This window comes from Aethalodelphis obliquidens, unplaced genomic scaffold (assembly GCF_003676395.1).
Source record: "Aethalodelphis obliquidens isolate GAN/ISIS:26980383/991018 unplaced genomic scaffold, ASM367639v1 scaffold29, whole genome shotgun sequence".
Taxonomy (NCBI): domain Eukaryota; kingdom Metazoa; phylum Chordata; class Mammalia; order Artiodactyla; family Delphinidae; genus Aethalodelphis; species Aethalodelphis obliquidens.
The window spans coordinates 18,255,547-18,283,492 of NW_020837973.1; the positions used below are offsets into that span (position 1 = coordinate 18,255,547).

Consider the following 27,946-nt stretch of genomic DNA (forward strand, 5'->3'; position numbering starts at 1 on the left):
AAGAAAGGAAGGAAGAAAGAAAGAATGGAAGGGGGAGGGAGAAGGGAAAAAGGGAGAGAGAAAGAAAGAAAGATGTTGAGCCATGAAAATAACTTATGTGTTGGTATAAGTTTATGATATAACCTGCATTTTTATTGGATGCAAAGAGTTATGTACATGAGTCAAAATATCACCTCAATATTGTGTTAATTTAGAATTTCCAGATAGGCAAATAATTTTGCAGTGCAGTTGTAGCCATTTTAATATGCTATTTTACTATCTCTATTTTTCTTTCTTTCTTATTCTGTTTTTTTTTACTAATCCAAAACAAATTCTACATATACTTATTTAAAAAATGAAATTCTATTGCTACTGCCTTGACTTTTGTGTATATATATACACACACACGCACATACATGTGAATACACACATACACACACTTGCAGGCATACCTTGTTTTATTGCATTTCACATTATGGTGCTTCTCAGATATTACACTTTCTACAGACTGAAGTTTTTTGGCAACTCTGTGTCCAGCAAGTCCATTGGCGCCAATTTTCCAACCACATTTGCTCACTTCCTGCCACTGGGTCACATTTTGGTAATTCTCCCAATATTTCAAACTTCTTTGTTATTATTATATTTTTATGGTGATATGATCAGTGATCTTTGATGTTACTACTATGACTTGCTGAAGGCTAAGATGACGGTTAGCTAGCATCTTTTAGCAATAAAGTTTTTTTTTTAAATTAAGGTATGCACATTGTTGTTTCAGACATAATTCTATTGCACACTTAATAGACTACGTACAGTGCAAACTTTTATATGCTCTGGGAAACCAAAAATTGTGTGTGACTCACTTGATTGCAATGTTTCCTTTATCCCTGTGGACTTAAACTGAAGCTGAAATATCACCGAGGTGCGCGTGTATACAAAAAAAAGCATATCTTTTTATTGGTATGTCTCTTTGGAACCTTAGTGTTTGTAGTTCCATCCTGATTTCTCTTGGACTTCTTTTTTAGTACTCTTCTGTCTATTCCATCACAATGACTCCCCAAAAAAACTTCAATAATGAATTGATGCAGTGACCTACACCTTCTCCTCCTTTCTTAGGGCTTCTTGCTGGTGAGGAGAATCACACATTGCTGATTAGTTCTACCACAAGAAAATATTTTAAAAAGTCATTTCCCTTAAGTCATTTATATACATCCTATTGGTTTTGTTTCTCTGGAAAATATTAATAGAATCCCTATCAGATCAAACCAGCATACACCAATCAATTTCACCTACACTTTTGAAATGTCATCTACAGGCTGTACCCATACCTTTCTCCTTTCTTCAAACCCTAGAGAAAACGATTAAAATCACTTTGAGTAAGTTTACCTCTGGCTCACTAAATGACAAAATCAGTAGAGGTGTTCCAGCCATTGTTTAACTTGACCTGTGGAGCTTGACATTATTTGTCATTTCTTATTCTTAAAACTTTATTTTACTTTCCATAACACTCTTACATGTTTGTCTTTTACTTCTTATTAATTAGATCTATCTATTCTTCATCTGCTTTTCAGTTAAAAATCAGGGTTCTCATATCTTCTCTGTAATTTTTCCTAGCTTGTTACCCACTTATGTGATTTTGACCACCATCTGTATACCAATTACTCCTGATCCTGTATCTCTACCATAGGATCTTTTATGAACTCTAGATTAATGTGTCTAAATATCTATGAGATACTTCACCTGGATACTTCTAAGCAACTCTGGATATATAATGATTAGCAGTGATCCTTTTATTTCTTACTCTAAAACCAAATCTATACAGTATACCAGCAAAACAGAAGCCAGGAATCTGCATCATTTTTTCCCCTTCTCCCTCTCATTCTTTACATATGATTATCCACTAATTATTTGTCTCATCCTTTATATTCTCTTGACCAATGGATCTGGAAATCTTCTATTGTCTACCTTTCAAATGTCCAACTCTAATATCCCGTTTCCTTTATTACTTTCGAGACAATCCTACTGTGACCTTCCCCTTCATATGCTCCTCATCTCCATGTCTGTTTTTCTGTCTCCAAGTCCTTCAAATGGATCTCTGAGTAATCATTCTAGAACTGTAATTCTGTCCATGAGAATCCTCATCCAAGATACTATGGATCCTGATGCCTTTAAGAACAAATAATACTGTAATGTACAGCATGGTGACTACACTTAATAATACCATATTCATATTTGAAGGTTGATAAGAGAGTAAATCTTAAAAGTCCTCATCACAAGAAAAAAAAATTGTAACTGTGTGGTGATAGATGTTAACTAGACTTATTGGGGTGACCATCTAACAACGTATACAAATGTCGAATCATTATATTGTACACCTGAAACTGCTATTCTATGTCAATTATATCTCAATTAAAAAAAATTAAAAGAACAGATATTACTGATCTTGGTACCAGACTTGAGCCTCTGCACTTTCTCTATTTACCTACTCTGAAATGTTGGTTTCACACTCTCTGACTATATTGAAATACGGTTATCGAGCCTCACCTAGCACTTTCAAGCCTCAGTGCTTATAAAAACTTTTCCTCAGACTATCTCTTCTGAAAAAATAAAGTCATCCTTTGAGACTCATCTCAGGTGCTTCATCATCTGTGAAGCCTTCCTTGAATTCCTCCATCTTCTAGGCATAGTCATAGACCTTCCTTTGTCTCCACAGCTCCTCATAGGGTCTTTGTCACAGTATTAAAACTAATTGTTGTATTAAAATTATTGTTCACTCCTAAGATGCTTATATGACAATAAATCGTGATACCTTCTGGTACAATGAAACTAAATTATCCCGCTCTACCTGGCTTAAAATCCCAGTTTCAGTATTTATTGGGTGTTGGGCCATGGGAAGTTATTTAACTTTCTGTGCCTCACTTTTCTGATGTGTAAAATGGGGCTACTAATAATCTTCCTCCTAGTGCTCTTGTGAAGACTACATAAATTTTGGTAAGTAAAGGGTTTAAAATCCTGCCTTAAGATGCTCAATAAAGCTTACCTGTTATAATTGCAATCTAAAGACATTCATACTTAAATTTATCCCCACAAGGCTTAATGCTTTCTGAAATTGTAATGCATTCTCAACAAAAAATGTTAAATAAAGAAATGCCTCTGAAATTAAGGTTTAGATATGCTTCAATTCTTAATCTTTCTGCCATTTTAAACACTTTCAACTTAAGAATTGCTGCTAACAAAGATCATCTGAAGTGACAACTCAATTTTCTAAATTATTATTTGAAGGTGAGATGGGTAGCACTTTCTTGATACATAGCTTTGAGGCTATGACATAATTTAGTACTATACAGACAAAGGCACCCAGTTATATTTGTTGGTATAAGCAACTTACTGTGCATGTGTGTGTGTGTGTGTGTATGTGTGTGTAAGCAAATGTGCACGTGTGTGTGTCTTTAATAATAATTTTTTGAGGTGACTTTGAGCAACAGGTAATAAATGAATTTAAAATGTTTGCTGATCAAATTAATTTCTGTGTTGCTCTGCAATATGGCAGCTTACACGTGTCCAAGTGTTGTAGTAAATCCAAAATGTCTATTTGAGAAAAGCATTGATTTTGCCTCTTGACACACTTGGGATGTATTTGTATATAAAATAATATTCATTATAAGCAACACCAAGGTTTGGTCTTTCTTGAAAGGATGTCAACAATAACACCTGCTCCTTTTAAATATTAAATATAACAGTGTTGAGGCTAATATCTATTAAGCCACTCAACCACCCCCCTTTAATTTCTACCGGAAGAAATTCTTTTACATTTGAAGGTAGGGAAATTGCTTTTTTCTCTCAATAAGTGAAGTTTCCAATAATGGGAACTCTACAAATTAATACTTTCCATGTATGTTCTTGCTGAAAAGAAACATACATTAAATTTGAAGCTCACTTAGAATAGTTCAGTTGACCATTGTTCTTGACACTTGTGCACTCCCTTGACGCAGAGTTCCATATTATTTATAGTACCTTGCTTTACTATGAACTGTCTCAGAGCCTTTCCAGAAAAAAGCAGGAGCACAAATATATTTATATGTTTACACACATATATATAATGCTTGAATTGGTCCCAATGTTATCATATCACTATTCCCACAACTACAATCATCAAGACAGAGTTAATTAAACTTTAATTAGTTTCCATGTGGAAAGGAAATCTTGGCAACTGTTGTTTCATTTGCATTAGAAACATACATTACCTGAGAACCATGGGTTTTCATTATACTTTACAAATGGGGAACCATGTGTCTATGAAAATAATATTTTAATTTCATAATAGGCTAGATCTTAGACCTTTTTAATCTATTTATAAATACTAATTCATCTCTTAAATGATTTGGGTGAATTCCATACTATCATAGTAATTATAAAAATAGAATTCAAGGCTATCAAACAAAGCTTGCATAAGCAGCTCCTAGATCCTTTTAATCATGTCCATTGGGATGTGAAATACTACACTAGCTAGGATAGATTAAAAGTCAATTTCATTAAATTTTAAACAAAATTTAAATTCTCACCTCAAATTCTGGCAAGCAAAGGCTATGGATCTGCTTTAGTCAAAACCAGAGAATGGCTTCTCAGCAGACATTTGCCCAGAACCTCAATGCGATGTCCAGCTTCCATCACAAGCAAGTTGATATAACTGACACCCAGGAGGCAGAGTTCTAGAGCTATGCTACCTCTTCATTTGTCTTGGATTTGAAAACTCAATCCTTATGCAAAATTAACTCACAAGAAATGAGTGCACCAGGACAACAGGAAATTATCTCACCATAGAAAAGGTTAGTGATTTTTTATATTCTGTGATCACATAGAGGAATCATACAAGCAGAAACTATGTATGGTAACATCAGGGGACATCCATGCTTGGGAGTGCTTTCCTCAAAAGTTGCTAAGGCCCATCTTGTGCCGAGGGCTATTTGTGGAGCAATGCCATCTGAGTGGGGTGCCCTGGGATGGATTAGAATTGCTTGGGCCTCAGTAGACATTTCTCTCCTTTAAGGGTCTCTCTGACTTTCTGCTCAATTTTGGGGTTCACCAGATACCATATGGACCTCAGGACTACCACCTATGGAGTTGTCCCAGGCCCACAAGACCAGGCCCTGATTCCTAGTAGATGGCCTGTCAAGGATATTACTCCTGCTAAACGGCATTGTATATTTTTTGCAAGATCACTAAAAATTGGACTGCCAGAATGGTACTCAAGGACTGATTTGATGTGACTCAAATTTTATGTATAGATAGGTACCCCACAGAAAATAAATTTGCTCAGGGCCCATACACAGTAGTGTAATAGGGAAGAACAAATCTGACTCCATATTAGATCTGTTTCTTTTACCTTTGTACTCTGTTGCCTATGCTTAGTCATGCTGGCTCTGCACCTTTTGTAAAAGAATGTTGCCTATTGCTTGAAATATACAGGATAACCTATTCTCAAGACTCTGACCTTTAAGAGTCCATTCATGTAGAGATAAAAAGTTGCAGAACAGAGAATAACTTTTGTCTTGTTGGAGGTTTACAGGAACATCCTGACCTGACCTATGTGGACAGCTGCAAGAACAAAGGATTCTGACACCAAGAAGTTTGCAACAACTAACCACACCCCTCCCTCACCTTGCCTTAAAAGTGCTTTGCTGAAAGCCTTCAGGGAGCTCAGGGTTTTGGGGGCAGGAGCCACCCATCTACTTGTATCGCCCTGCAATAAACATTTCTCTGCTCCAAACTTTGATGTTTTGGTTTGTTTGGACTCACGGTGCATCGGGCACATAAACTTGTGTTTGGTAACACTAGGGCAACCCTGGCTACATGTTCATTTTCAGCAAGGTTCTATCTGAAGACCTTCCCCACTGTATTATTCAATATTTTAAAAATAAATTTCCAAAAGGTAAATTCTAAAATCATAGGGCAAAGAATTTAGATCTTGAATAGATTTGCTTCCTTTGAGCCAGTATTAGAATCATAAGACTCATCATGTTTCTCATTAGTTTAGGTTTTCTGAAATCTCTAGGGACTTTAATATTCCAGAGACATAATCTTCTATATCAGCTTCCTAATACTCCTTCTACTATGGTTTTCCATTTCTGTCTTTGGATTTATTTTAAACTCTCTTCAAACATAAATATTTTTATTAAAACCAGAGAAAAATCTTTTAGAAAATTAAAAAATGGAAATATGAAAATACATAAAATATTTATTTTTCTGGAAAATATTCTGGTATCATTGATACGGTCTATCTATTATAGACATGAGTCAAAAATTTTATGTAAGAAAAATAGCAGTGAAACACAAATGTGCTGAAACAGATAGTTGCCATCAACTATTTTGTGAAAAAATTTTAATTTCTTTAAAATTACAATAAGATTAAAATTTGTGTATTGTGTTGAGATTTATGTGTACATATCTGGGTTCCAGCATTTATTACTTTGGCCATAAATAGCTTCATAAATAGCTTGTAAAGCCTAAAATAATGGAATTATTTATAAAGTATAAGCAAGCCAAATCAAATATAGAGCTTCCTCAACTTACAATGGGGTTACATCCCAATAAACTCATTGTAAACTGAAAATATTGTAAGTCGAAATGCATTTAATACACCTATTCTACTGATTATCATTACTTAGCCTAGACAGACTTAAACATTCTCAGAACACTTATATTAACCTACACTCGGAAAAAATCATCTAGCACAGAGCCTATTTTATAATCAAGTGTTGACTATCTCATGTAGTTTATTGAATATTGTACTAAAAGTGAAAAACAGAATGGTTATGCGAGTACAGAATGCATACTGTTTTCACGACATTGTAAAGTTAAAAAATCCTAAATCAAACCATTGTAAGTCTGAGACCATCTATACTCCAGAACCACAACCTAAATGGTATATCATGTTTTCCAAGAGGGAGGGAAAGGGAGACATTCTGGTCATTCAAAGATATCAACAAAAATGTAGACTATTTATACCTGCTGATTTTTCCTGTCTCTCATTGGTAAACAATTCCAGAATGGCTATGACCAATAATGCGTTATAGTAACAGTTTTAATTTCATCTACACATATTAACTTCATGTCTTTGGCAAATAATGCCAAAAATAGGAACAGATTATATATTAACTTCATTAAAATAACCAGGGAGAATGGAAGCAAAGAGGGATTAAATGATATTCCAAAGCTTACCCGGGCCATTGAGTCAGGAAGAGAAACCAGTTCACTCAGATTTCAATTCCAGTGTTCTACTCACTGGTTTGTTCAACTCCTGTGCAAAACATCCATACACAATACACAATGCATAAGCCCCCTTGCCATCAAGTTGTTGTCAAAAGAAACACGCCATTACCTTTCCCACATACTGAGGCTCGGAGCCCATGTATTCCTCCAGCACAAAAAATTGATTCCATACCCAGCCACGTTTAACTCGTTGGAAATGTGATCGCCACCCTGGCAGGTGGATAACATTCTCTCTTGGTTCTGTGGCTAAAGTCTGCTGTGGCTGAGGTTGAAGTGGTGTTAGGAGACCTCCATCAAACAGGACCCAGAGCAGCAGGGATAAACAGTTCCTTGTAAGCATTGGCAAAAGCTTTCCTACAGCAGAGTAATAAAAACTCCAGCACTTAATGCAGTATTGTGGAATCCAGGTTTGAGGTGTCTGTGGCCTCTACCACTTAGCTCTCTCTTTTATTGCAGAAATGATAATGCAGGCATCAATCCTTTTGATGAAAAGGCTTCTGCTATATTATATTCCATCTAAAGGGACCTATAAAACAGATTAACAAAGATACATTAAATTGATAGAATTACATGATGATAGTCATCAAAACTTTCATTATATCTGCCAACATTTAAAGAAACAGAGAGGAAAGTCTTTAAAAGAATTATATTGGTAAATGGTCACTGCTCTTTAACCTGTTAACTTGGATAAAACATCTGAGTTTGTTTTACAGACTTGAAAAGTATGAGTTACAATAAAGCAACAGGTATATCATAAATAGAAGCAATCATTTTTTTAATTTAATAATCATATTAAGAATAAAACAGGGATCACTGTTTTTGTAATTGAAGTATAGTTGATTTACATTATTTCAAGTGTACAGCAAAGTAATTCAGATATATATATATATATATATATATATATATATATATTCTTTTTTAGATTTTTTCCATTATAGTTTATTACAAGATATTGAAAATAATTCCCTGTGCTATACAGTAGGTCCTTGTTGTTTATTTATTTTATATATAGTAGTGTATATCTTTTAGTCCTGAATTCCCAATTCATCCCCGCCTTTCCCCTTTGGTAACCATGTTTGTTTTCTATGTCTGTGAGTCTATTTCTGTTTTGTAAATAAGTTCATTTGTATCACTTTTTTTATATTCCACATATGAGGGATATCATGTATTTGTTTTTCTCTGTCTGACTTAGTATGATAATCTTTAGGTCGACTTAGTATGATAATCTTTAGGTCCATCCAAATGGCATTAGTGCTGCAAATGGCATTATTTCATTCTTTTTTCATGGCTGAGTAATGTTCCATTGTCTATATATACCACATCTTCTTTAACCATTCATCTGTCAATGGACACTTAAGTTGTTTCCATGTCTTGGCTATTGTAAATAGTGCTGCTATGAACATTGGGGTGCACGTATTTTTTGTATTAGAGTTCTTTTCCAGGATCACTATTTTTAAAGTGAACTGAAAGTAGGATTTCACAAACGGCACAATTGACCTTTTGGGATGGATAACTCTTTGTTGCTGGGGAGCCAGCATGTGCGTTTTATGATTTCTAGCAGCACTCCCTTTCCTTTACTCGATAGATGACAGTAGCATCCTCTCTCACAGTCAGTTTTGACAACCAAAAAATGTCTCCAGACATTGCCAGATAAATATTCCCTGGGAGGAGCAAAATAGGCCAAGATTGAGAACCAGAGATTTAGAGAATAAGGAAAAAACAAAGCAGTTTTAAAAAAGCAAAAAAATTCTCTGAAGTTAGAGAATAGGTAGATAGGACCATGAAAGAAAGAATAACATAAATTACTAAACATAAATGATCTTACTAAGATGTAAGTTATTGAGAAAATCTCAGATTGTTTTATAAGTCTTTATTATAAGCTTTAAGTTTAAAAAAAGTTTCTCTAGCCTTGGCATACTAGAAACACTGGATAAAAAGGAATTATTTTGTAGGTGGTATGCAGCTCAGAGCAACCTTGGGTCCCTATCAGATGGACAACCTCTGCCCTGCATTTAGGTAAAATAAGCTTTGAACATCCCCTTACAACAAACACTTTTCTTCATTCGCTTATCTAAGGTTTGGGTGTTTACAAGGTACTAGGACCTTTATTAAACAGTAGATAAGATAACAGACACAATCCTTCCCTCTCTTAAATCAGAAATGGAAAATAAATAGTCATATAAAGAAATGAGGGCAAATGTACCAGTGCTGTAAAAAAAAAAAAAAAAAAAAGATAGCAAACAGAATATCCTGATGGCAAAACTTAAGTGACCAAAACTTAAGTTAGCAAAAGCCTGTTATAGGTGCCAACTGCAGTGAGACCTAAAGGTAAGAGCAGATCTATGTTCTGTAAGCAGCATGGGGAAAATGTGGTTCCAGCCAGGGAACTTTCATGCATTTGGCACTAGGGGCCCATTGCCCACAGCCTGGGAAGTTTCCAAGGTCCAAAAATGTTGGAGGCCAGAAATTATGTACAGCGCTTCCAAAACAAGAGAAGTAAAACAATACATATTCAATCACACACCTATAAAACAGGGCATTTTGTCAACCTGTCATTTGCAATTTGGTTTAATGATTATTCAGTTACATACAATATAATAAAAAGTATAATGCATTCTTTGCAAATATTCAAATTTAAACATTTAACGTGAGAGCAATTCACTATGCTTGAGTTAAGATATGAGATGGGGAGGGTTAAAATTTATACTTGAGAGCATCCTACAAGGACACTCCCAAAAGGAGAAATAAAGCAGGATATGTATTTTTTTCTGGCCTGAAGGGGTGCACCTGTTAGCTACTAACAAAAACATAAACACTATATATTTTATTGCATCTTTTCATTCTGGCAAAATAATGTTCATAAAAAGTTAACTTAGATCTATATTGTGCAATATGCTAACCACTAGCCATATGTGGCTGTCTAGTTGAAATCTCGCAAGTTGATGTTGAGATGTGCTCTACTTTTCAATTAGATACATTTCAAAAAACTAGTACAAAAAAAAAATAATGTAAAATCCCACTATTGTTTCTATATTTATTAGTTGTTGACCTGGTGATATTTTGGATATAGAAGTTAAATAAATATAAACTATTTAATGTGACCTATTTCTTTTTAATTTTTAATGTTTACTAAAAAATTACAATTATAGATGCAGCTTGCATTTGTGATTTGCATTATTTTCTACTGAATAGAACTGATTTAAACAATAGAGTTTAAATCCCACCTGCAATTTCTACTTAAGTAATGTATTCTTAACATTCAAAATTCGAATATCTAGCACAAACTGTGTCATGTTTGTGTGACAATATATTTGCGATGTCCGAGGATATTTGCAAATCTATGCAATAAACCTGTGTAAAAATAATGCACGTTTTCCTCATCTGTTTTCAAGTTTAAATTACTAACACCAAAAACTAAAATGTTTTAATTTCTTGTATTTTCCACCTTGTCCATGTTTCTTCCCCTGCTCATGTCAATCCTACGCCAGGCATATATACAGAACAGATGGGGAGATAAACATGAGTAGAAAAAATGAATGTCAGGAACTCTAACTTCCCAAACCTAGTCTATTATATATAATTAGGTTGTATTTTTGCCTTTCTGTTCCATTGATTTTTTTCTCCTCCATTTTTTGGGGGCATGAGTTATAAAAATTCAGATTTTAGTGAGCATTGATACCTAAAGTTATTTCTTTAAACAGTGTCTTTTTATTTTATATTAGAGATTTTTGATATTGTCCAGCTGGCTATATTCATCATCAGTACCATCACTATGAGTCCAGATACCCTTTCCCCTTGGAAGTGGAGGTGTCTGAAATCTGAGTTTTGATCTCCTTTTAGAGGAATCTTTCAGAAATTCTAGTTGGCCCACATCATCCCCCTTTTGTCACCTTAGAATGGGTGTTTGTGATGTGAAGAAGAATGTAAAAGTAACATAGAAAGTATGTTTTTTCATAAGCTAATTCCCCAGCACTGTAAAAATTCACATCACCAAAAACAGCCCCTAAATGCAAAACATTGTCATAAGGCTGAAGTGAAAAGGAGCCACAGAAGGGTACAGTGAGGCAGAAGAGCCCCCCATTTCCCTCGCTTCATGACCACTTCTTGTTCTTTCCTTTGGTTCTCTCTGGACACATATTCTACTTAGCCTGCTGTGTCCCGTATCCCTGCCGTCAAATTACTTTCTTCTTTTTTGTTAAAATATGTTTTTATATTTACAGGAATATTTATGTATGAGTAGTTTATTTAGCTGATATTTTCATTAGGATGGTGATGGCCAGGGGTGACCTCATAGGTTCTGAAGATATGCACTTAATCTTATTCTTTGCCATGAATGCTGCTGTTTTAGTATGAATTCTGCAGAAGGCAAAGCTTTTTAGGAACTCACATACCACACTGTAGTAGAAAGATCTATAATTAAAAATGTAAAGCCGGGCTTCCCTGGTGGCGCAGTGGTTGAGAGTCCGCCTGCCGATGCAGGGGACACGGGTTCGTGCCCCGGTCCAGAAAGATCCCACATGCCACGGAGCGGCTGGGCCTGTGAGCCATGGCCGCTGAGCCTGCGCGTCCAGAGCCTGTTGCTCCGCAACGGGAGAGGCCACAACAGTGAGAGGCCCGCGTACCGCAAAAAAAAAAAAAAAAACCCAAAAAACAAAAAAAAATCAAAAAACAAAAATGTAAAGCCTTCTCACTGTATGCTGAGGATGTAACACACAGCACGATGACTGTAGTTAACACTGTATTGTATATCTGGAAGTTGCTAAGACAGTAGATCTTAAAAGCCAGGATTTTTATGATGATATTCATGAACTTAATAGGGCCTGCATGATCTACCTCTACACCACACTAGACCCTTGCCATTCTCCCCTTCTCTCAAACACTTTACTGATAAATAATATTATTAACAATAGTAATAATTTATATTACAGGTTTATTTGTATGATTATTTGTTCCACTTTTCTGAGTAGAGTGAACAGGGGCTAAAAGAGTATCAATGATGTCTCTTTTGCCAGCTTTTCTCAGCTGTGCTGTTCCTGGCATCTATAACAGTGTATTGTAAGTACCAAAAAAGCATTTGTTAAGTTTGAGGGAATCGGTCATCGAATGATAATAGCCAACTTTTACTGAAAACTCACTATGTTCCATATAATGTTGTGTGTTCTGTACCAGTACAATTGCTCTGTGAAGGTGTTATTATACCCATTTGACAGATAGAATGGAGGAATAGAGAAGTTAAATGACTTGACCATTGTCCACAGAGGAGTGCATAGCAGGCAGGTTTGAATCTGGGCACTCTGACTCAAGAGCCCATCCCCTTGGATTCTGTTCTCCACTATCCCTGAATGAACGAATGCATAATAGATGAGAACATCAAGGGTTTCAAATCCTAGCAAGACAATGAATATGAGCTTGAAGACCTGAGTTCAAAATTCTGTTTCCAAAGCAAAGTAGTTACTTCAATATTGGGCAGCATAAAGTTTCTTAGACTCATTTAGATCTTCTGTGAAATTAGAAGATTTGAAGCAATTAGGTCAATATAGTTCCTTTGAAGTCAGGAGGTTCAGGACCCCCAGCCCTCACCCACCAGGATGTAAAAAGAGACACATAATTCTAGGCAGAGACAGAAGAAAAGAAAAAAAAGCTGTAATAGACATGGCCAGTGTGCTAACAGGACTGGATGGTGGCTGAAAACTCAGAAACGGCACAACAGCCCAGCTAATCCACCCAGCAAGGCGCTAGACAGGCCGGGTGACCCAAAGCACAGAGAAGGTAAGGCACTTTCCAGCTGTCCAGCCTCTTCCCAGTTAGACTGAACTGCGGGTGCTGTGCTGGGGTCTGTCAGATGAGAGGGCAGCCTGTGGGATCTAAGTGATGACTCTGAATTTGGGGGTCACTTCCAGGCTTGGTATAGTTTTAAAAAATCATAATAAAAGAAATAAATGAAAAGATAGGCTTTGGAACAAGACAGATCTGAGGAATAATGTCTAATAACGTCATAGCATAGTTTTACGCTAAGTAACTGTCTGTCAAGTAACATTTGAATTGTGGGGACACCATCAACAATATTCTTATGTCTGTAGAGCTAAATACAAGAAGAAATAAAATATATGTTAATCTCATCACTCAATTAGAACATGTATACACATGCATTTCCTAACTCATGTTATTGCATTAGGATCCTAAAATCCATTCCAACACTCTATAAAACTGTGGTGCTTCAGTGAACAGAGGAACAGATATTATTTTCAGTGCATAATGCAGCTGCCAGCAGATTCCAGCCTCCAGCCACGTTGTCAGCCGGGGAGCTTTTAAAGTGTTATATCACAACAAAAGTAATGCAAGGAGATTGAAGGACTCTGGTTCTTAAGTAAAAGAGAAACAACTCCCTCAGGCATGGAATATAGCCAAAATTACAAGGAAAAATTATGAGGAGCCATCAACCTGGGTACACTTGCCCCAGCACCAATGGTGCTGTTACAAGATCAAGAACAGAGACTTGTTCTGAGGTGTCAGCACCCTATGGAAACATGGGAACTTTAAAGAAGACATATTTGTTACAAAGGACATCACCAGAGATGCGTTTTACTCCATATACTGGAGTTCGGGCACAGTGTTTAAAATTTTACATTTGTCTATTATTCCTAAATTTTGTGGAGCCAAATTGGCTTTCCAAAGACTTTCCAAACCCAATGATGAGTCTGTGGAGCCACACATTGCTTTTAGCAGAAGGGAGATTTAAAAAAATGGTCATATATCAAAGCAGGGGTTAGTTAGATGTGAAATACCCAGTGACAGCTTTTCCGTTAAATGTGTCGTTAGAACTGAGAGATACCGAAGGCTGTGGTTTCTGTAGTTACTTATTTAATTTTGGGTGTGTTTGTTTTTAAGAATAGCTCTTGAAAAGGGGTCTACTTTATATAAATTACACTGAAAGGGTCTATCTTTGTTAGATGATGTCTTACTAGATTGACAGGTATGTTAATTATTACAAGTGGTTCTCGTTTTTGGAATACATTGGGGATGAGCAAATATCCCTACCACACCTCTCTTGGTCCTAGTAAGCCCAAACCAAAAGGAAAATTTACACTCTCTCTGGTGCAGCAAAATCTTAACCCCAACTCTTCTATGTTACAAACTTAACACTGAGAAGTAGAGAAGTATGGATGGTAAAGCCACTTCCATTGTCTCTTAGAAGTTAAATAAAGATGTCTGAAGGTGATAATTACTCTCTGATCTTGATCTGTGGAGTTCATTAATCCTTGCTCTCTGACTTATCCAGACCCTGCTCTTTACTATATATATATAGTATATATATATATATATATATATATACACACACACACACAGTAAATGATATGATACTGGTATCGTCAATAAGCTAAGAAAAAATATCTGTGGGAGAAAAAAAAATGAAACTCAACATGGGACATCTTTCCAGTATGGATGACAAGGAACACAATCTCTCTCCTTCCCTCTCTCGGAAGACAGATTTGAGTACACATTTACATTCATGGTGTTATTTTTAACTGCATTGTTAGAGCACCCTTGATGTGATGTTCTGAAAAAGGCAGTTTACTTCTTTGGTGTTCCTCTGCAAAATCAATAACAACAGTCTACTCATGAGAAATACATTAGACAAATCCCAACTGAGTGACATTCTATAAAATGCCTGAGCAGTACTTTTGAAAACTTTGAGTGTCATCAAAAACAAGGAAAATCTTGGGAATTCCCTGGTGGCCCAGTGGTTTGGACTCTGAACTTCCACTTCAGGGGGCCCAGATTCAATCCCAGGTTGGGAAACTAAGATCCCGCAAGCCACACAATGTGGCCAAATAAATAAATAAAGGCACGTCTTGTTTAAAAAACAAAAAACAAAAAAAAAAAAGGAAAGTTGTCATAGCCAAGAGATACCTAAGGAAACGTGAAAACTAAATGTAACAGATGGGATGCTGGAACAGAAAAAGGACCTTAGGTAAGAGCTAAGAAAATCTGAATAAAGTATGGACTTTAGTTAATAATAATGTGTTAATATTTATTATTTAATTGTAACAAATGTATCATGCTAATGTAAGATATAATCTCAGAAGTGCTGGATATATGTGAATTCTCTGTACTATTGTTTCAATTTTTCTGTAAATTTAAATGTGCTCAAAAATAAAGTTTATTTAAAAAAAAAGAAGAGGAAAGCATGGGATTCAGTAATAAGGATATTTAACAAGAAGAAAGGCAAAGGGAATTTTCAGCACAATAATAGAGAGGAATTTTAGGAAGAAAACTGTATATAGGCTCAGGGAGCACCAGTCCAGATTAAAGAGAATTCCAAGAGGTATAACACCGAAGAGGAGAAATTAATGAATTAAAATGAATGAATTACATCGTGTTTTTAAATGGCAGAGAAGAAATTCACACTTTGTTGGAAAGTGTGTTGATGAAATAATGATTAATACATAGAAAAAAGAGGCAATTATTCATTCTTAGGAAATAAAGAAAAAATTACCAGAAATGTAACTCAATCATAATGTGATTATATTCAAGGATGAGACTACAATTTTTGAGGCATTTTGACCATACCTATTTACCACATAAAACAACACCCTGATGCAAATATTCACTAGAAATTTTTGTTTACAAAGCTTCAGTAGAAAACCAGTTCTTAATATATTGAAACCATTTTTGTAAATTAAGAAATTATGATTAAATAAATGAGACTTTTAAATATTTTATCATAAAAACGGCTGAGATTTCATTACCTGGAGGCTTGGCTAATGGCTAAAAAATTGTACAAGCTACTTCCTACCAGACACAGGAGAAATTTACACAGAGTAAGGGGGCAAAATTGGGAGAAAAAGAACTTCTTTAGAGTTCTATTCAGAGACTGCCTTGTAAATGATGGAAATCTTAGTTAATAGTAATTCAAGAGCTGAAAGCCACAGGATCTCCATTTTTATTACCACTTTCACGATGCCTGGAAGAAGGATATCTTACATTGGAAAATAGTTTAGATTTTTATATTGCATTCAAATTCTCTAGCAAAAAAAAAAATAAGGGAAAAATGCTCTAGCTGTGATAGATTGAGGAAAACTTACAGGAGGCCAGCCACAAGGGACTGATGGAGAGCTGCTTAGAAAATCAGCTTAGAGTAAGACTGGATTAAATCACAGTTCTAGCAAAAGAGCCAAGATTATCTGAAGGATGTTAAATTTCATCACAACCCTGAGTAGTCTTCCTGAATTCCTAGTTTTATGAGGCTAATCAGTACTGAAGGGAAAAGAGCAAATTATAATGTGTACATTTTGAGCGCAAAACTAAATAGCGTGTAGGTGCAATACTTCAGAATAGCAAAGTGAGGGGTTCAGTAGACACTCTTCAGAGCAAAACAGCAATTTTACTAAGAAAATTATTTTATATATACTACCAAATGTAAAACGGATGGCTAGTTGGAAGCTGCTGCATAGCACAGGGAGATTAGCTTGGTGCTTTGTGAAGACCTGGAGGGGTGGGATAGGGAGGGTGGGAGGGAGGCTCAAGAGGGAAGGGATATGGGGATATATGTATGCATATAGCTGATTCACTTTGTTGTACAGCAGAAACTAACACAACATTGTAAGGCAATTATACTCTAATAAAGATTAAAAAATAGAAAATACAATTGAAAAAATAAAAAACAATCATTTAAAGTCACTGGAAGTTGTCTTAAGCATATACAGCAAATGGAGAGACATTCATTTGAGGAAGTCTACTAAATCTTGGTAAGAACCAAACGAGTCTGTGACATTGAGCCATGACCTGCTTTCTTAGGTGATATTATTAAATTTATATGTCCCAGGTCTATGCTACAGAAGCTCTCTACTTTGGACAGGAGCAACTAAGAAGTTGGAGGCTCTTTACCCAGCTCCTAATCTCAAGCTTGGGTTTTATCTTGGGAGGAAAAGGCTGGCAGTGGTGTTTCACATCCCAAGTCCTGTGTTTCAGAAATGCTGTCTCAGGCAGGTGTGGTGGAAAGAATAAGACTTCCTTTCTCACTAGCTTCCATTCAGAGAGTGAAAGCTCTACTCCAGGCACACCTGGTTGAGAATAGAGGGGCCCACCCTAGCTCACTTGTAGGGCAAAGTTTCTGCATTTGTAGGGGCAAACTGAGAAGATCAGTGGTGGCTACCTCGTGTCACCACCATCACCAATGGCCACTCATAGCATGAGGATGGCACTACAGGAAGAGCAGGTCCTGGCTCCCAGCTCTGTTGCAGAGCTTCAGGTATTCTTCTCAAGAGAAAGGAAGGTCAAAAGGATAAAGAGCTCCAGGGCTGTGTTTGAGAGGACACACTTTATTTCTAACAGAATGCGAACTCCTTGTCCAAGAGTGCTGTTGAAACAGTGGAGATCTTTGTGCAGAGCAATTAAAGATTTTTGTAAATCTATGATACGAACAGAATGGAAGAGCAGCCAGGAGTTTAATAGAACCAAGAAAAGGATAACCAAGAAGAGCCCTTTGGGATCAGTCAACTCTAGGGATTGGGAAGGCTATGCACATGTGCTAAGCTGTACTCACTCACTAGAGATCACAACTGGGAATGAAAGAGATGTGAAAGCACTCCCCAGCCTGCAGCCAGAACATCAACATGGGTCAGGGGCGGCGGGGAGGGGTCGTTTCACTGGCACAAGGAGCTTAAATACAACTTCACACCAAACACCCACTGAGCAATAATCTTCTCTGACTCCGGGGCAACTCCTAGGAATCCAGACTTAAAAATTATGCACATCCCTTGCAGTCATGAAGAACGTGTGTATCCTCAGTACTGTGCCCTCTCAGAAGTAATTAGAGATAAAATCTTTAAGTACCAGTTCCCAACTAAACATGGAGCAAAAAATGCAAATTTATTACTCAGTAATAGCAGCCTACAAGTCACACAGATATCCAGTGGTAGAGGGTAAAAATGTGACCAGCTAAGGGGCTTAAGCACAGCCACTGACAAATAGGTGGCTTCTGCTGATGCAGGACCAATACCATATGTAGCCAGGTTGAAAGATCAACAAGAGAAAACAAACTTGAACAGAGGTCACACGTTGTAGACGTAGTATACGTTTCCAAATAAATTCACCCAATTCACTAAACAAATAAATGACCAAGCAAACAACAGCAAGAACGACCTCCAGGGGAGAGGATTGGAGGTCAATAATCACTGCTGTTACAATATATTATTTATAAAGTCTGGTTTTCAACACTTACAAGACATGCAAAGAAACAGGAAAGTGTGACCCACATACTGGGAAATGAGCAGTCAGAGAAATTAGCCTTTGAAGGGGCCTAGATGATGAACTTAGAATCCAAAGGGTTTAAAGTAACTATTGTAAACATGGGCTTCTGAGCTAACAGGTATCAACCTGCAGTGAAGACATACACACCCTGGGGGTCAATTTACAGTGTCTATCTTTGGCTCGTTTACACACCACCATGCAATGGAATATTATTTGGACTGAAAAGGAATACAGTATTAATACATGCTACAACATTGATGAACATTGAAAACACTGAGCTAAAAGAAAGAAGCTAGCCACAAAAGACCACATATTGTATGAATTTCATTTATATGACATGTTCAGACTAGGCAAATATATAAAGACAGAGGGTAAATTAATGGTTGCCCAGGGCTAGTACGTGGTGTGAAGTGTGAGGAGTAATTGCTAATGGGTTTGGGATTTCTTCCAGGTAGGACAAAAGTGACTAGTGATCTAAAATTAGATTGTGGTGATGCACAGTTATATGAATATACCAATAAAACACTGAATTGCATAAAGTGTATGAATTCTATGGTATGAAAATTATATCACAATAAAACTGTTACCAACACACACACACACACACACACACACACACACATGACCAAATGGTGGACTTCACACTCAAGATTTTGGACTGTAGTTAGGGCACCTGAAATTGTCTTTGTTTCTTGAAATAAACTGAATCAAGCAGGGTCACGATGCATGTGCTAATAGATTTTACATAATAGTGATCAGTGCCTACCTCAATACTCACATACGGCACATATTTGAGAATCTGCCCACTGATATACCACTGCTAGTACCTAAGGGTTTCATCATGACCGCCTAAGCAGCATGTACATCCTCTAAATTTTTACAGAAATCATCTGTGCTGGAGATAGTCCCACATTTGTTTCATCAGTGCTGCTTCATGCTTCAATGGGAATCAATAGACATGCTGTTAATGTATGATTTTCTTCCAACACACAAAGAAAGTGCATTCCTTTCAAATATTACTGGAGGCATTGAACTTGTGTAACAGAGGGGTTTGAATCCATGCCTTGACGTACTTGCTAGACTAAGCCTTGAAAGCACCTTTACAGATTCCCCACGGGAATCTGAACCACCGTCAGCAAAAGAGCCCTTGGGTTGCAAAAATAAATATCATGTTACTCTTTATGGAGAACCACAAAGATTTAAATAATACCAATACTTAATGGAGTGAGGAGTTTTACTCACCAGAATTCCAGAGGGACTAAATCCAGGAAGAAAATGAGCCTAAGATTAGCACAGACTATATTTCTAAAAGGAATTATGTAAGGAAGAAAGGAATGACTACAGGACCATCATGACAGGGAGAGGACACCATGGGGTAGGAGTAGGTGAGCATGGGGGATGGGGAAGGGAAGAGGGAGGAGATTTGGGGGCTGGGTGTTAATTTGGAGGGTTTTAATGGGCATAAGAAGGCATCAGGATGACCCAGCTACATATCAGTACAGATTTCAAGACACAAAAATAATTGAGGCTACAAAGCTATCAATTGGATTTCTGAACACCAAGAAAATATTTTGTCTTTCTCAAGTAAAAAAGTACTTGTATGTACTAACCAATTTTTAATTTAATTTAATTTATTTATTTATTTTGCAGTATGCGGGCCTCTCACTGCTGTGGCCGCTCCCGTTGCGGAGCACAGGCTCCAGACGCGCAGGTTCAGTGGCCATGGCTCACGGGCCCAGCCTTTCCGCGGCATGTGGGATCTTCCTGGACCGGGGCACGAACCCGTGTCCCCTGCATCGGCAGGCGGACTCTCAACCACTGTACCACCAGGGAAGCCCGCTAACCAATTTTTAAAATGATTTTCTTATTTCTAAACCTTAAATGTAATACTAGAGAGGTTTTTCTTGTATATTATTGGAGGGATAATGAGGGATATGTTCAGGTCTGTGAATCGATATTGGATTTTAATTTTTCAAGTAGAAAAATAGTGGGGTGGGAGAAGGAAAGGAAGAAGAGCTATTATAGGAAAAGAAAAACAGTAAGCAGCACACATTCTCTAATTCCAGACAATACTGAGATTGCACAAAGCTTGCAAGACTTCTTTTTCCCCTTAGAATTACCTCCAGCTCTTCTTTAACTCTTACAAAGTTAAAGTTAACTCTTTAAACATAACTCTTTAAAGATAACTCTTCTTTCTCTCATTACGAAGCGTCAAATGTGTCTCCATAACTCTTACATAACTCTCTTTAAAGTCTTATCCATATTGCTATGGCTTCTTTATCTATTATATGCCACATTATTATGTTTTCATTTATAAAACCCACTCATATATATATATATATATATATATATATAAATTATAAATTACAGGGTTGATTTATTAAAATATCCCTGTATGTCATGGTCCTCCTGATTTTCATATGCCACAGGACAGAAATGCTTTTCTTCTTTTGGGAGCCACCCTATAATTTCACTTATTTAAATATATTTTATTTATAACTCAATTATTTAACCAGTTGAGGGATACACATTATTTACCAAGGTACCGGCTGTGTCATGTGAACTTTATTTACTATAGAGTATTATTTCCAAATTACACCATTAATTTTGCTATAATATATAATTATTGATATTTAATTATGAAAATCACATATTCTCTTTGTACAACAATTTGAAAATACAGCATAAACATAAAATTAAAATTACTTATATTGGCACCTGGATTTTTGCTCATTTCTTCAGCATACAAATATTTTTTCCGCACCTAATATCTTCCAGGCACAATTTTAAACACTGCAGCCTGTCTCGAACAAAACTGACACAATTTCCTATCTACAGGGTGCTTTCACTAGGAAGATAATAAAAATGATGTTGATGTAATTATCTGAATATTTTATTCCCATATTTAAAACATTGATCATGTATTCTATGTGTTATATGTTTATGTGTGTTATAATGGAAAATGTATAATTGATTTGGAAGACTGTAGAACATTATTTTTTTATTTTTATTTATTTATTTACTTATTTTTGCGGTACGCGGGCCTCTCACCGCTGCGGCCTCTTCCACTGCTGAGCACAGGCTCCGGATGCGCAGGCCCAGCGGCCATGGCCCACGGGCCCATGTGGGATCCTCCCAGACCAGGGCACGAACCCACGTCCCCTGCATTGGCAGGCGGACTCTCAACCACTGCGCCACCAGGGAAGCCCTGTAGAACATTATTTTTATTTTTCTTCTGTTTGCAGATTTCTTAAACTTTCTTAATATCGGGATCTCATTAGAAAACTTATAATGCAAAATTGACTCTTACATTTTTCTAGAATATAGAAGTATAGTGTGCCCAGTGTTCCTTTGGACAATAGCCCCATCTATCTTAGACTTCAAGTCTAAGTATGCCTTCAAGCATGCCTAGAAAGATTTTCCACTTTTCTAAGAATTATTAAATACAAATGGAGACAGTACAAATGAAAGTAAATAAAATAGAAGAGAAATTGTCAAAAAGTGAGCTTATTTTTAATATCATAAATCAAAGGAAGTAGTAAACTATTAATTCCAAAGAACTCCATACAAATGATATAATTCTATAAACTATAGATGAGGAAACTGGGATACATGTAGCAGACAGATTTCTATTAATGGTATACTTTAGGGATTGGCAAATATTTTATGTAAAGGACCGGATAAGAAGTATCTTAGGCTTTATGGGTTTTAAGGTCTCTGTCATAAGTACTCAACACTATCTTGCAGCCTGAAAGAAGTCATTAACAACATGTAACCAGATGGGTGCAGGTGTGTTCCAATAGGACTCTATTTACAAAATCAGACATTGAGCAGAATTTGGCCAGAAGTCCACAGCTTGCTGATCCCTAATACCTGAAAATACTCTGCATAGCACCTTTCAAGAGGAAAGGTATCTTTAAAGTTACTTATAACTGGATATGTGTCAGACTTTTCATGTCAATAAGACTGTTGTGTTTGTTTGATTCTCTTTTAAATACATGAAATGTTTTAAAGAAAAACAACTCTGGAATCTACAGGGATATTAAGTAAGACATTATAGTGCCCAGGGAGCTTCCTCCATCCTTAAACTACATTTATTCTTTGTAATTGAGCTATGAGCTTTCAAATAATGTCCCTTGATTGTTTTGCAAGGATAGACATTCTTCAACATAGAGTAGGAAGCGCACCACATCCCAGAGTGGGGAATAGACACTAATCTACACTGACCTACATCATTAGAGGCCCTGAAGTCCTGTCCCAGTGTGACTTATACATGTTCACTACTCTCATGATTAATGGATACAGTATTTCAGCACTTGCCGCTCTGACTTTCAGCACTTAGAGATGGCAGATGGGTGACAGAGAAAGAAATACAAAAGCCATGATTCTGTGACAGCTTCTAATCTTGGATCTTGATATATCTTGGTCTCAAGGAAGCAGATCTAACAACATTTCTATCTTTCTTTTAACATTTATTATTCTTTATTTTTCTTTCACCCTGTCTTTCTCTTAAAAATTGTCATGCTCTTAAAGTAGGTGAGAAACACTGAACTTTAGGAGATGATACAGGTAGCTTTCATTCTTACAGCTAACAGTCCAAATAATGGTGGCGGGGGGCAGTTGTAGACTATAGCACCTATGCAGCTGCTTTCCACACAAATTTTTTCAAATGATAAATAAATTGACCTTTCTTCTCTAGTGAGAACACATAGACGAATATTGACTTGGACAGGTGCTGGGCTTTTCTTTAATTTCATAAATTGCATTGCATTCTGTCTTTACTGCCAGCAAAGTCCTTATCACTTTTTGTACAGTAAATAGTTTATTGCTTATTAAATAATAAAATCCAGAAATTAGATTGCTTTACAGATTAATGAATCTGCTAAAAAATCTGGGTAATTCTAGGCTTTCAAAGTCACTGATTCTGAATTGAAGGTTACATATAAAAGTAAAATAACATAGTATTGCCTTTTCTCATTTACATTTATTTAATATAACACTATTTTGGATTGATTGTTTAGCCAAATGCAACATCAGTATATGAAATAATGGTACCATGTAAGTAAAGGAAGTACATCGGCTTGTCAAATCAGGTGTTTGGCAATAAGCATAAATTTGTCCAGCTATTGCACTTCGCATCATTACAGTTTGGAAGAAAAATCAATATTGCATTTGTAAGGGTAGCATTCATTGAAATGAAACAAAGAAACAGTCCCTGGTGAGGCTGCACTTGAGGTGAACTCCTAATGCAATATTATGAGAAAAGTGAATGCAAACCTCCGCTTTATATATTGAGAAGCTAATCAGTGAGCTCTAGAAACCTTGCAAGTAAATAGATATAGCATCTATATTACACCAGGTGTAGCATACAAAATAGATATTTATCTCTTATCTTCGTAAATATATTATCAAAATGCTTTTTAAAAGTTTAGCTATTAAACAACTATTGCCGGTTTCTTTGTGGATGTTTGAATTCGATCATATAAAAATTAGCGTCATTTTAAATGGTTTTAGATGTAAGTGTGGGGAATGGTCATTTTGGGATGTTATCCAGTCTTTGCAAAGTATGTATTTGGAAAGCGATATTGCTTCATTTGGAGTCAGATTAAATGAGGAAAGAAGGGAGGGAGGGAGGGAGGAAGAAAAGAAACTTAAAAGTTAGCTTTATTATTACCAGGACTGTTCTGGAAGGAGAATTTATCTTGGAAGTCTTTACAACCAGACCTTTCTCCTGGTAGGTCCAGAAATCTGTGTATTTAGAACATTGGCTAATATTGCCAAACTGAACACATTGCAAGTCAATACATGGATTTGCACTCCCATTCAAAGTATGTGAGAACCTGTAGCCCTTTATCCTCTAAAATCTTCATTTCCAAAATTTTTGATTAGTAATCTAATAAAAGGTGGAGAATATATAAAGTTTTTATTTGACCTGACAAAACACAGAGGCCTCATATCTTCCATTATTTGTAAGGCACTTGGCTTTTGTTTATAATTAACTGTTATTGTTTCTGTCCATTTTTTAATGGGACACATGTTAGTTTGCTACAGCAAATTATCACAACCTGGGCGTCTTAACCAACAGAAATTTACTTGTTTTACATTTCTGGAGGCTAGAGATCTGAAATTAAGGTGTCAGCAGGGTTGGCTCCTTCTGAGGATTGTGAGGGAGAATCTAGTCTATGCCGCTTTTCGAGCTTCTGGTCACAACAGAAGACCTTTGGCTTACAGATGACATTCTCCTTTTGTCTTCACATCCTCTTACCTCTGTACGTGTCTATCTCTGTGTCCACATCTCCCCCCACTTTTTTTTTGTAAGTACACCAGCCATGTTGGATGAAGGTCAACCTTAATGACCTCATTTTAACATAATTGCTTATATGAAGACTCTATTTCCAAATAAGGTCACATTCTGAAGTAGTGAGGGACTTCAATATATTTTTTGTGGAGGGGTACACAATTCAACCCATCACAGGACAACACACCTTTTTTGTTGTTATTTAAATTTTAGGGCTTTTATGGTACTATATATTGTAGTGTTGGTCAGATGTATTGTGAATATCATTTCTAGGTTAGCACATGTGTTTTGATTAGTTCACAGCATATTATGACAGTAGAAATTTCAAATTTTTGTGGTCAAATTTGTTATTCTTTGTTTTTTTTTTTTTTTAACATCTTTATAAATTTGTTATTCTTGTCATTGAGATTCCTGGGTACCGTGTCTGTTTTCTGATGTTCTCATCTAGTTCTCTCATTTCCTTTTAATGTAAATCTTTGACCCTCTTGGAATGTATTTTGACATACAAAATGAGGGAGGTATTCAGCTACATTTTATCCAGTAGACACACCAATCATCCTAATATCTCTTATTAACTAATACATGTAACAACGTTGTATAAGAGAGAATATTTGTTGAGGTTGACTATCTTCTGGGCACTCTTCCAAAAACTTTATATTATTAATCACTTAATGCTTACCAAAAAGCCTACCTTTTTACCATCCATATTTTACAGACAAAGACATGAGACACAGTGGGGATCAGCCTGCCTATTCTAAGGGCTCCACGACTTCATTGACTGTAGTTGGAAAAAAATCCTAGAGCTCTTCATGCTCCAGAAAAGAATGCCCCTCCCACAGTTTGCACTAAAAAATATTATTTATCCAGTAGATAATTTTTTGTTAGGGCTAGCTATCTCTTTCCTGCTCTTCCAGGTGTATCACACAGTGGCATCAATTCTACATAGTGTAAGAAGCATCACTATTGAGGTTATATGCATCTTAACAGAAATAAAATCCTGAAATTAGAAGACTAAAGATTTCATAGGTGAGCCCTCTGGCATCACTTAGATGGTAGGAGGGGCAACTTGGAGGGGAGGTTTCTCCTGTTTATTCCCCCTGGACTTGGTCTTGTGCGTAACCCCCGCTTCTTCATCTTCTCCCAGCTGTTCATTCTGCTGAGTCCCATTCTGCTGCATGTCCAAGTGCATGAAGTATGTCAGAGCTGGCCCCTAGGTCATGCTGCAGCACCACACTTCTACTCTTTTTGAAATCGATCTACTTTAGAGGCTTAAGAATTTGAGTAAATCGATAGGCATTAGTCCATCTTCAATATAAAGAGCCTCAATCCTGCGTGATATATAAATGTAAAGATTAATTACTTTAGTAAAATGAAGGAAATTATACCAAAAAGACCCTGATATATAACAATAATTCACAAGAAATTCATAATAATAAGCAAGAAGATGATATGAAACAAAGGGAACAAGTGATAATGTAAAGGGTACTGGCCTTAATTGGTAAATTATTATACACCATGACCTGTTTTTCCCATGGGTCCATAAGAAGATACACATGAAGATTTTTATCACTATGTTGTTTGTGGGTAACAAATGGAAGTAGGCACATAACTGTGCATCACTACAGCAGCAGGGATATAAAGTGTGTTACAGGCATAAGATGAGATACTATAAAACAACCAGAAGTAATGAACTAGATTTACATGTAGCAACATGGCTAGATCTCAAAAACACAATGCTGAGTGAAAAAGCATGGAGTAGAAAAATATTTTCAACAAAAATCATGTCTGCAATATAAGAATCATACATAATCAATATGATACCAATATTCTTATGACACTATTTAAAGAAAAGTATGGAAAGGGGATTGGAAGGACACAGATAACATACTCTTGAATAACTGTTTCTATACATATGGAGACATGGAAGAGGGATGAAGAGAAATCATACAAAGAACAAGAGGCATTGCATTGAACAATGGTGCTAGTGAGCCATGACCTGAAGCATATGATCAACTCAGTTTTGTACACCTGAGGTCTGATAGAAAGAACAAAGGAGCTAGGAACTCATCATGTGGGTAACTCAAGACCAGAGTCCAACTCTTAGAGATGTAGTGACTTTATTGCTGGAGAATGTCATCCTGAGTGATGACACAGATGACAAATGATGACAGGCTGTAGAAGCCTTCTTTAATAATATGTCTTATGTCACATTAGGCTCATAATATACTTGGAAGGGATTAGAGCATTGATTAATGCTTTTTCAGTAACTCTCTTAAGAAAATGAAGGTTTTATACACTGGTACTATATTAATTTTATAAGTATAAACACATTACTGCCTTGGAGATAATCATTTTTAGATTTTAAACTGTATAATTTGAGCAAAGTTTATAAATGTTACCAAGCAATTAACAGAATATTTTGAGTCAAATACTTGACAAAAACAAGCCTCATTTAAATGTGTGGGAAAATACTGCCTACTTTGCAAGGGGCTGATTTTTCATACTTCACACTTATGATACTTAAGTTTGGAGGAGACAATTCTCCATGCACCTCTTATGCTTCTGGAAATGAGGTACTGACTGTCCTTGAGTTTTGGACCATCTTTTCAAGGATGAAAGATAGAGAATGGGTCTTTCACTGGAGAAAAGGACAGTTCTACTTCAAGTTTTGGGAGATAGAGATAACATCTCACCCCAGAGTAAAAGTCAAGCATGCTTACTGCCCTTTATAAATGATGCAGATTCCCCAAGTTCAAGGCTCCTCTCCTGTAATTCAGCTTACTTTGTTTACAGATGTCACTTGGTCCTTCTCACATAACCTTATGGGATTCAAGGGAACAGGCACAAGAAAATGCTGATACACTGGCTACTGCTGTCACTGTGAATAATGAAGTACATTGTCTCTGACCCATGAGTCGCATGCCTTCTAATAGCATCCATGAAACTGGCAGGCTAACTTGTTAGCTTACAAGCAGGGTAAAATCTCACATAGTTCTTAACAGTAATCAAGAGAAAAACTATTGGGCACTCTCTGAGCTCTGAATTTTTGAGCCTTTGACTATATCACAAACAAGTATATTTTATTTATTGAAGACATTTCTTATTCCTCAGATTATCAAAGGTGCACAGTCAAGAATTTGTCACAGATAG

The 27,946-nt window shown here is 36.3% G+C and overlaps 1 protein-coding gene across 2 annotated transcripts in view; it reads right to left on the reverse strand.

Annotated features, from left to right (window-relative positions):
- The window catches only part of CDH12 (cadherin 12), a 406,688-nt gene that overhangs the window by 276,205 nt on the left and 102,537 nt on the right, over nt 1-27,946 (reverse strand). For both annotated transcript variants that reach the window (XM_027125363.1, XM_027125364.1), the window contains exon 2: nt 7,355-7,771. In XM_027125363.1, coding sequence (XP_026981164.1) covers nt 7,355-7,585 — 231 coding nt within the window. In that variant the 5' untranslated portion in view covers nt 7,586-7,771. The remainder of the gene's footprint in view (nt 1-7,354; nt 7,772-27,946) is intronic.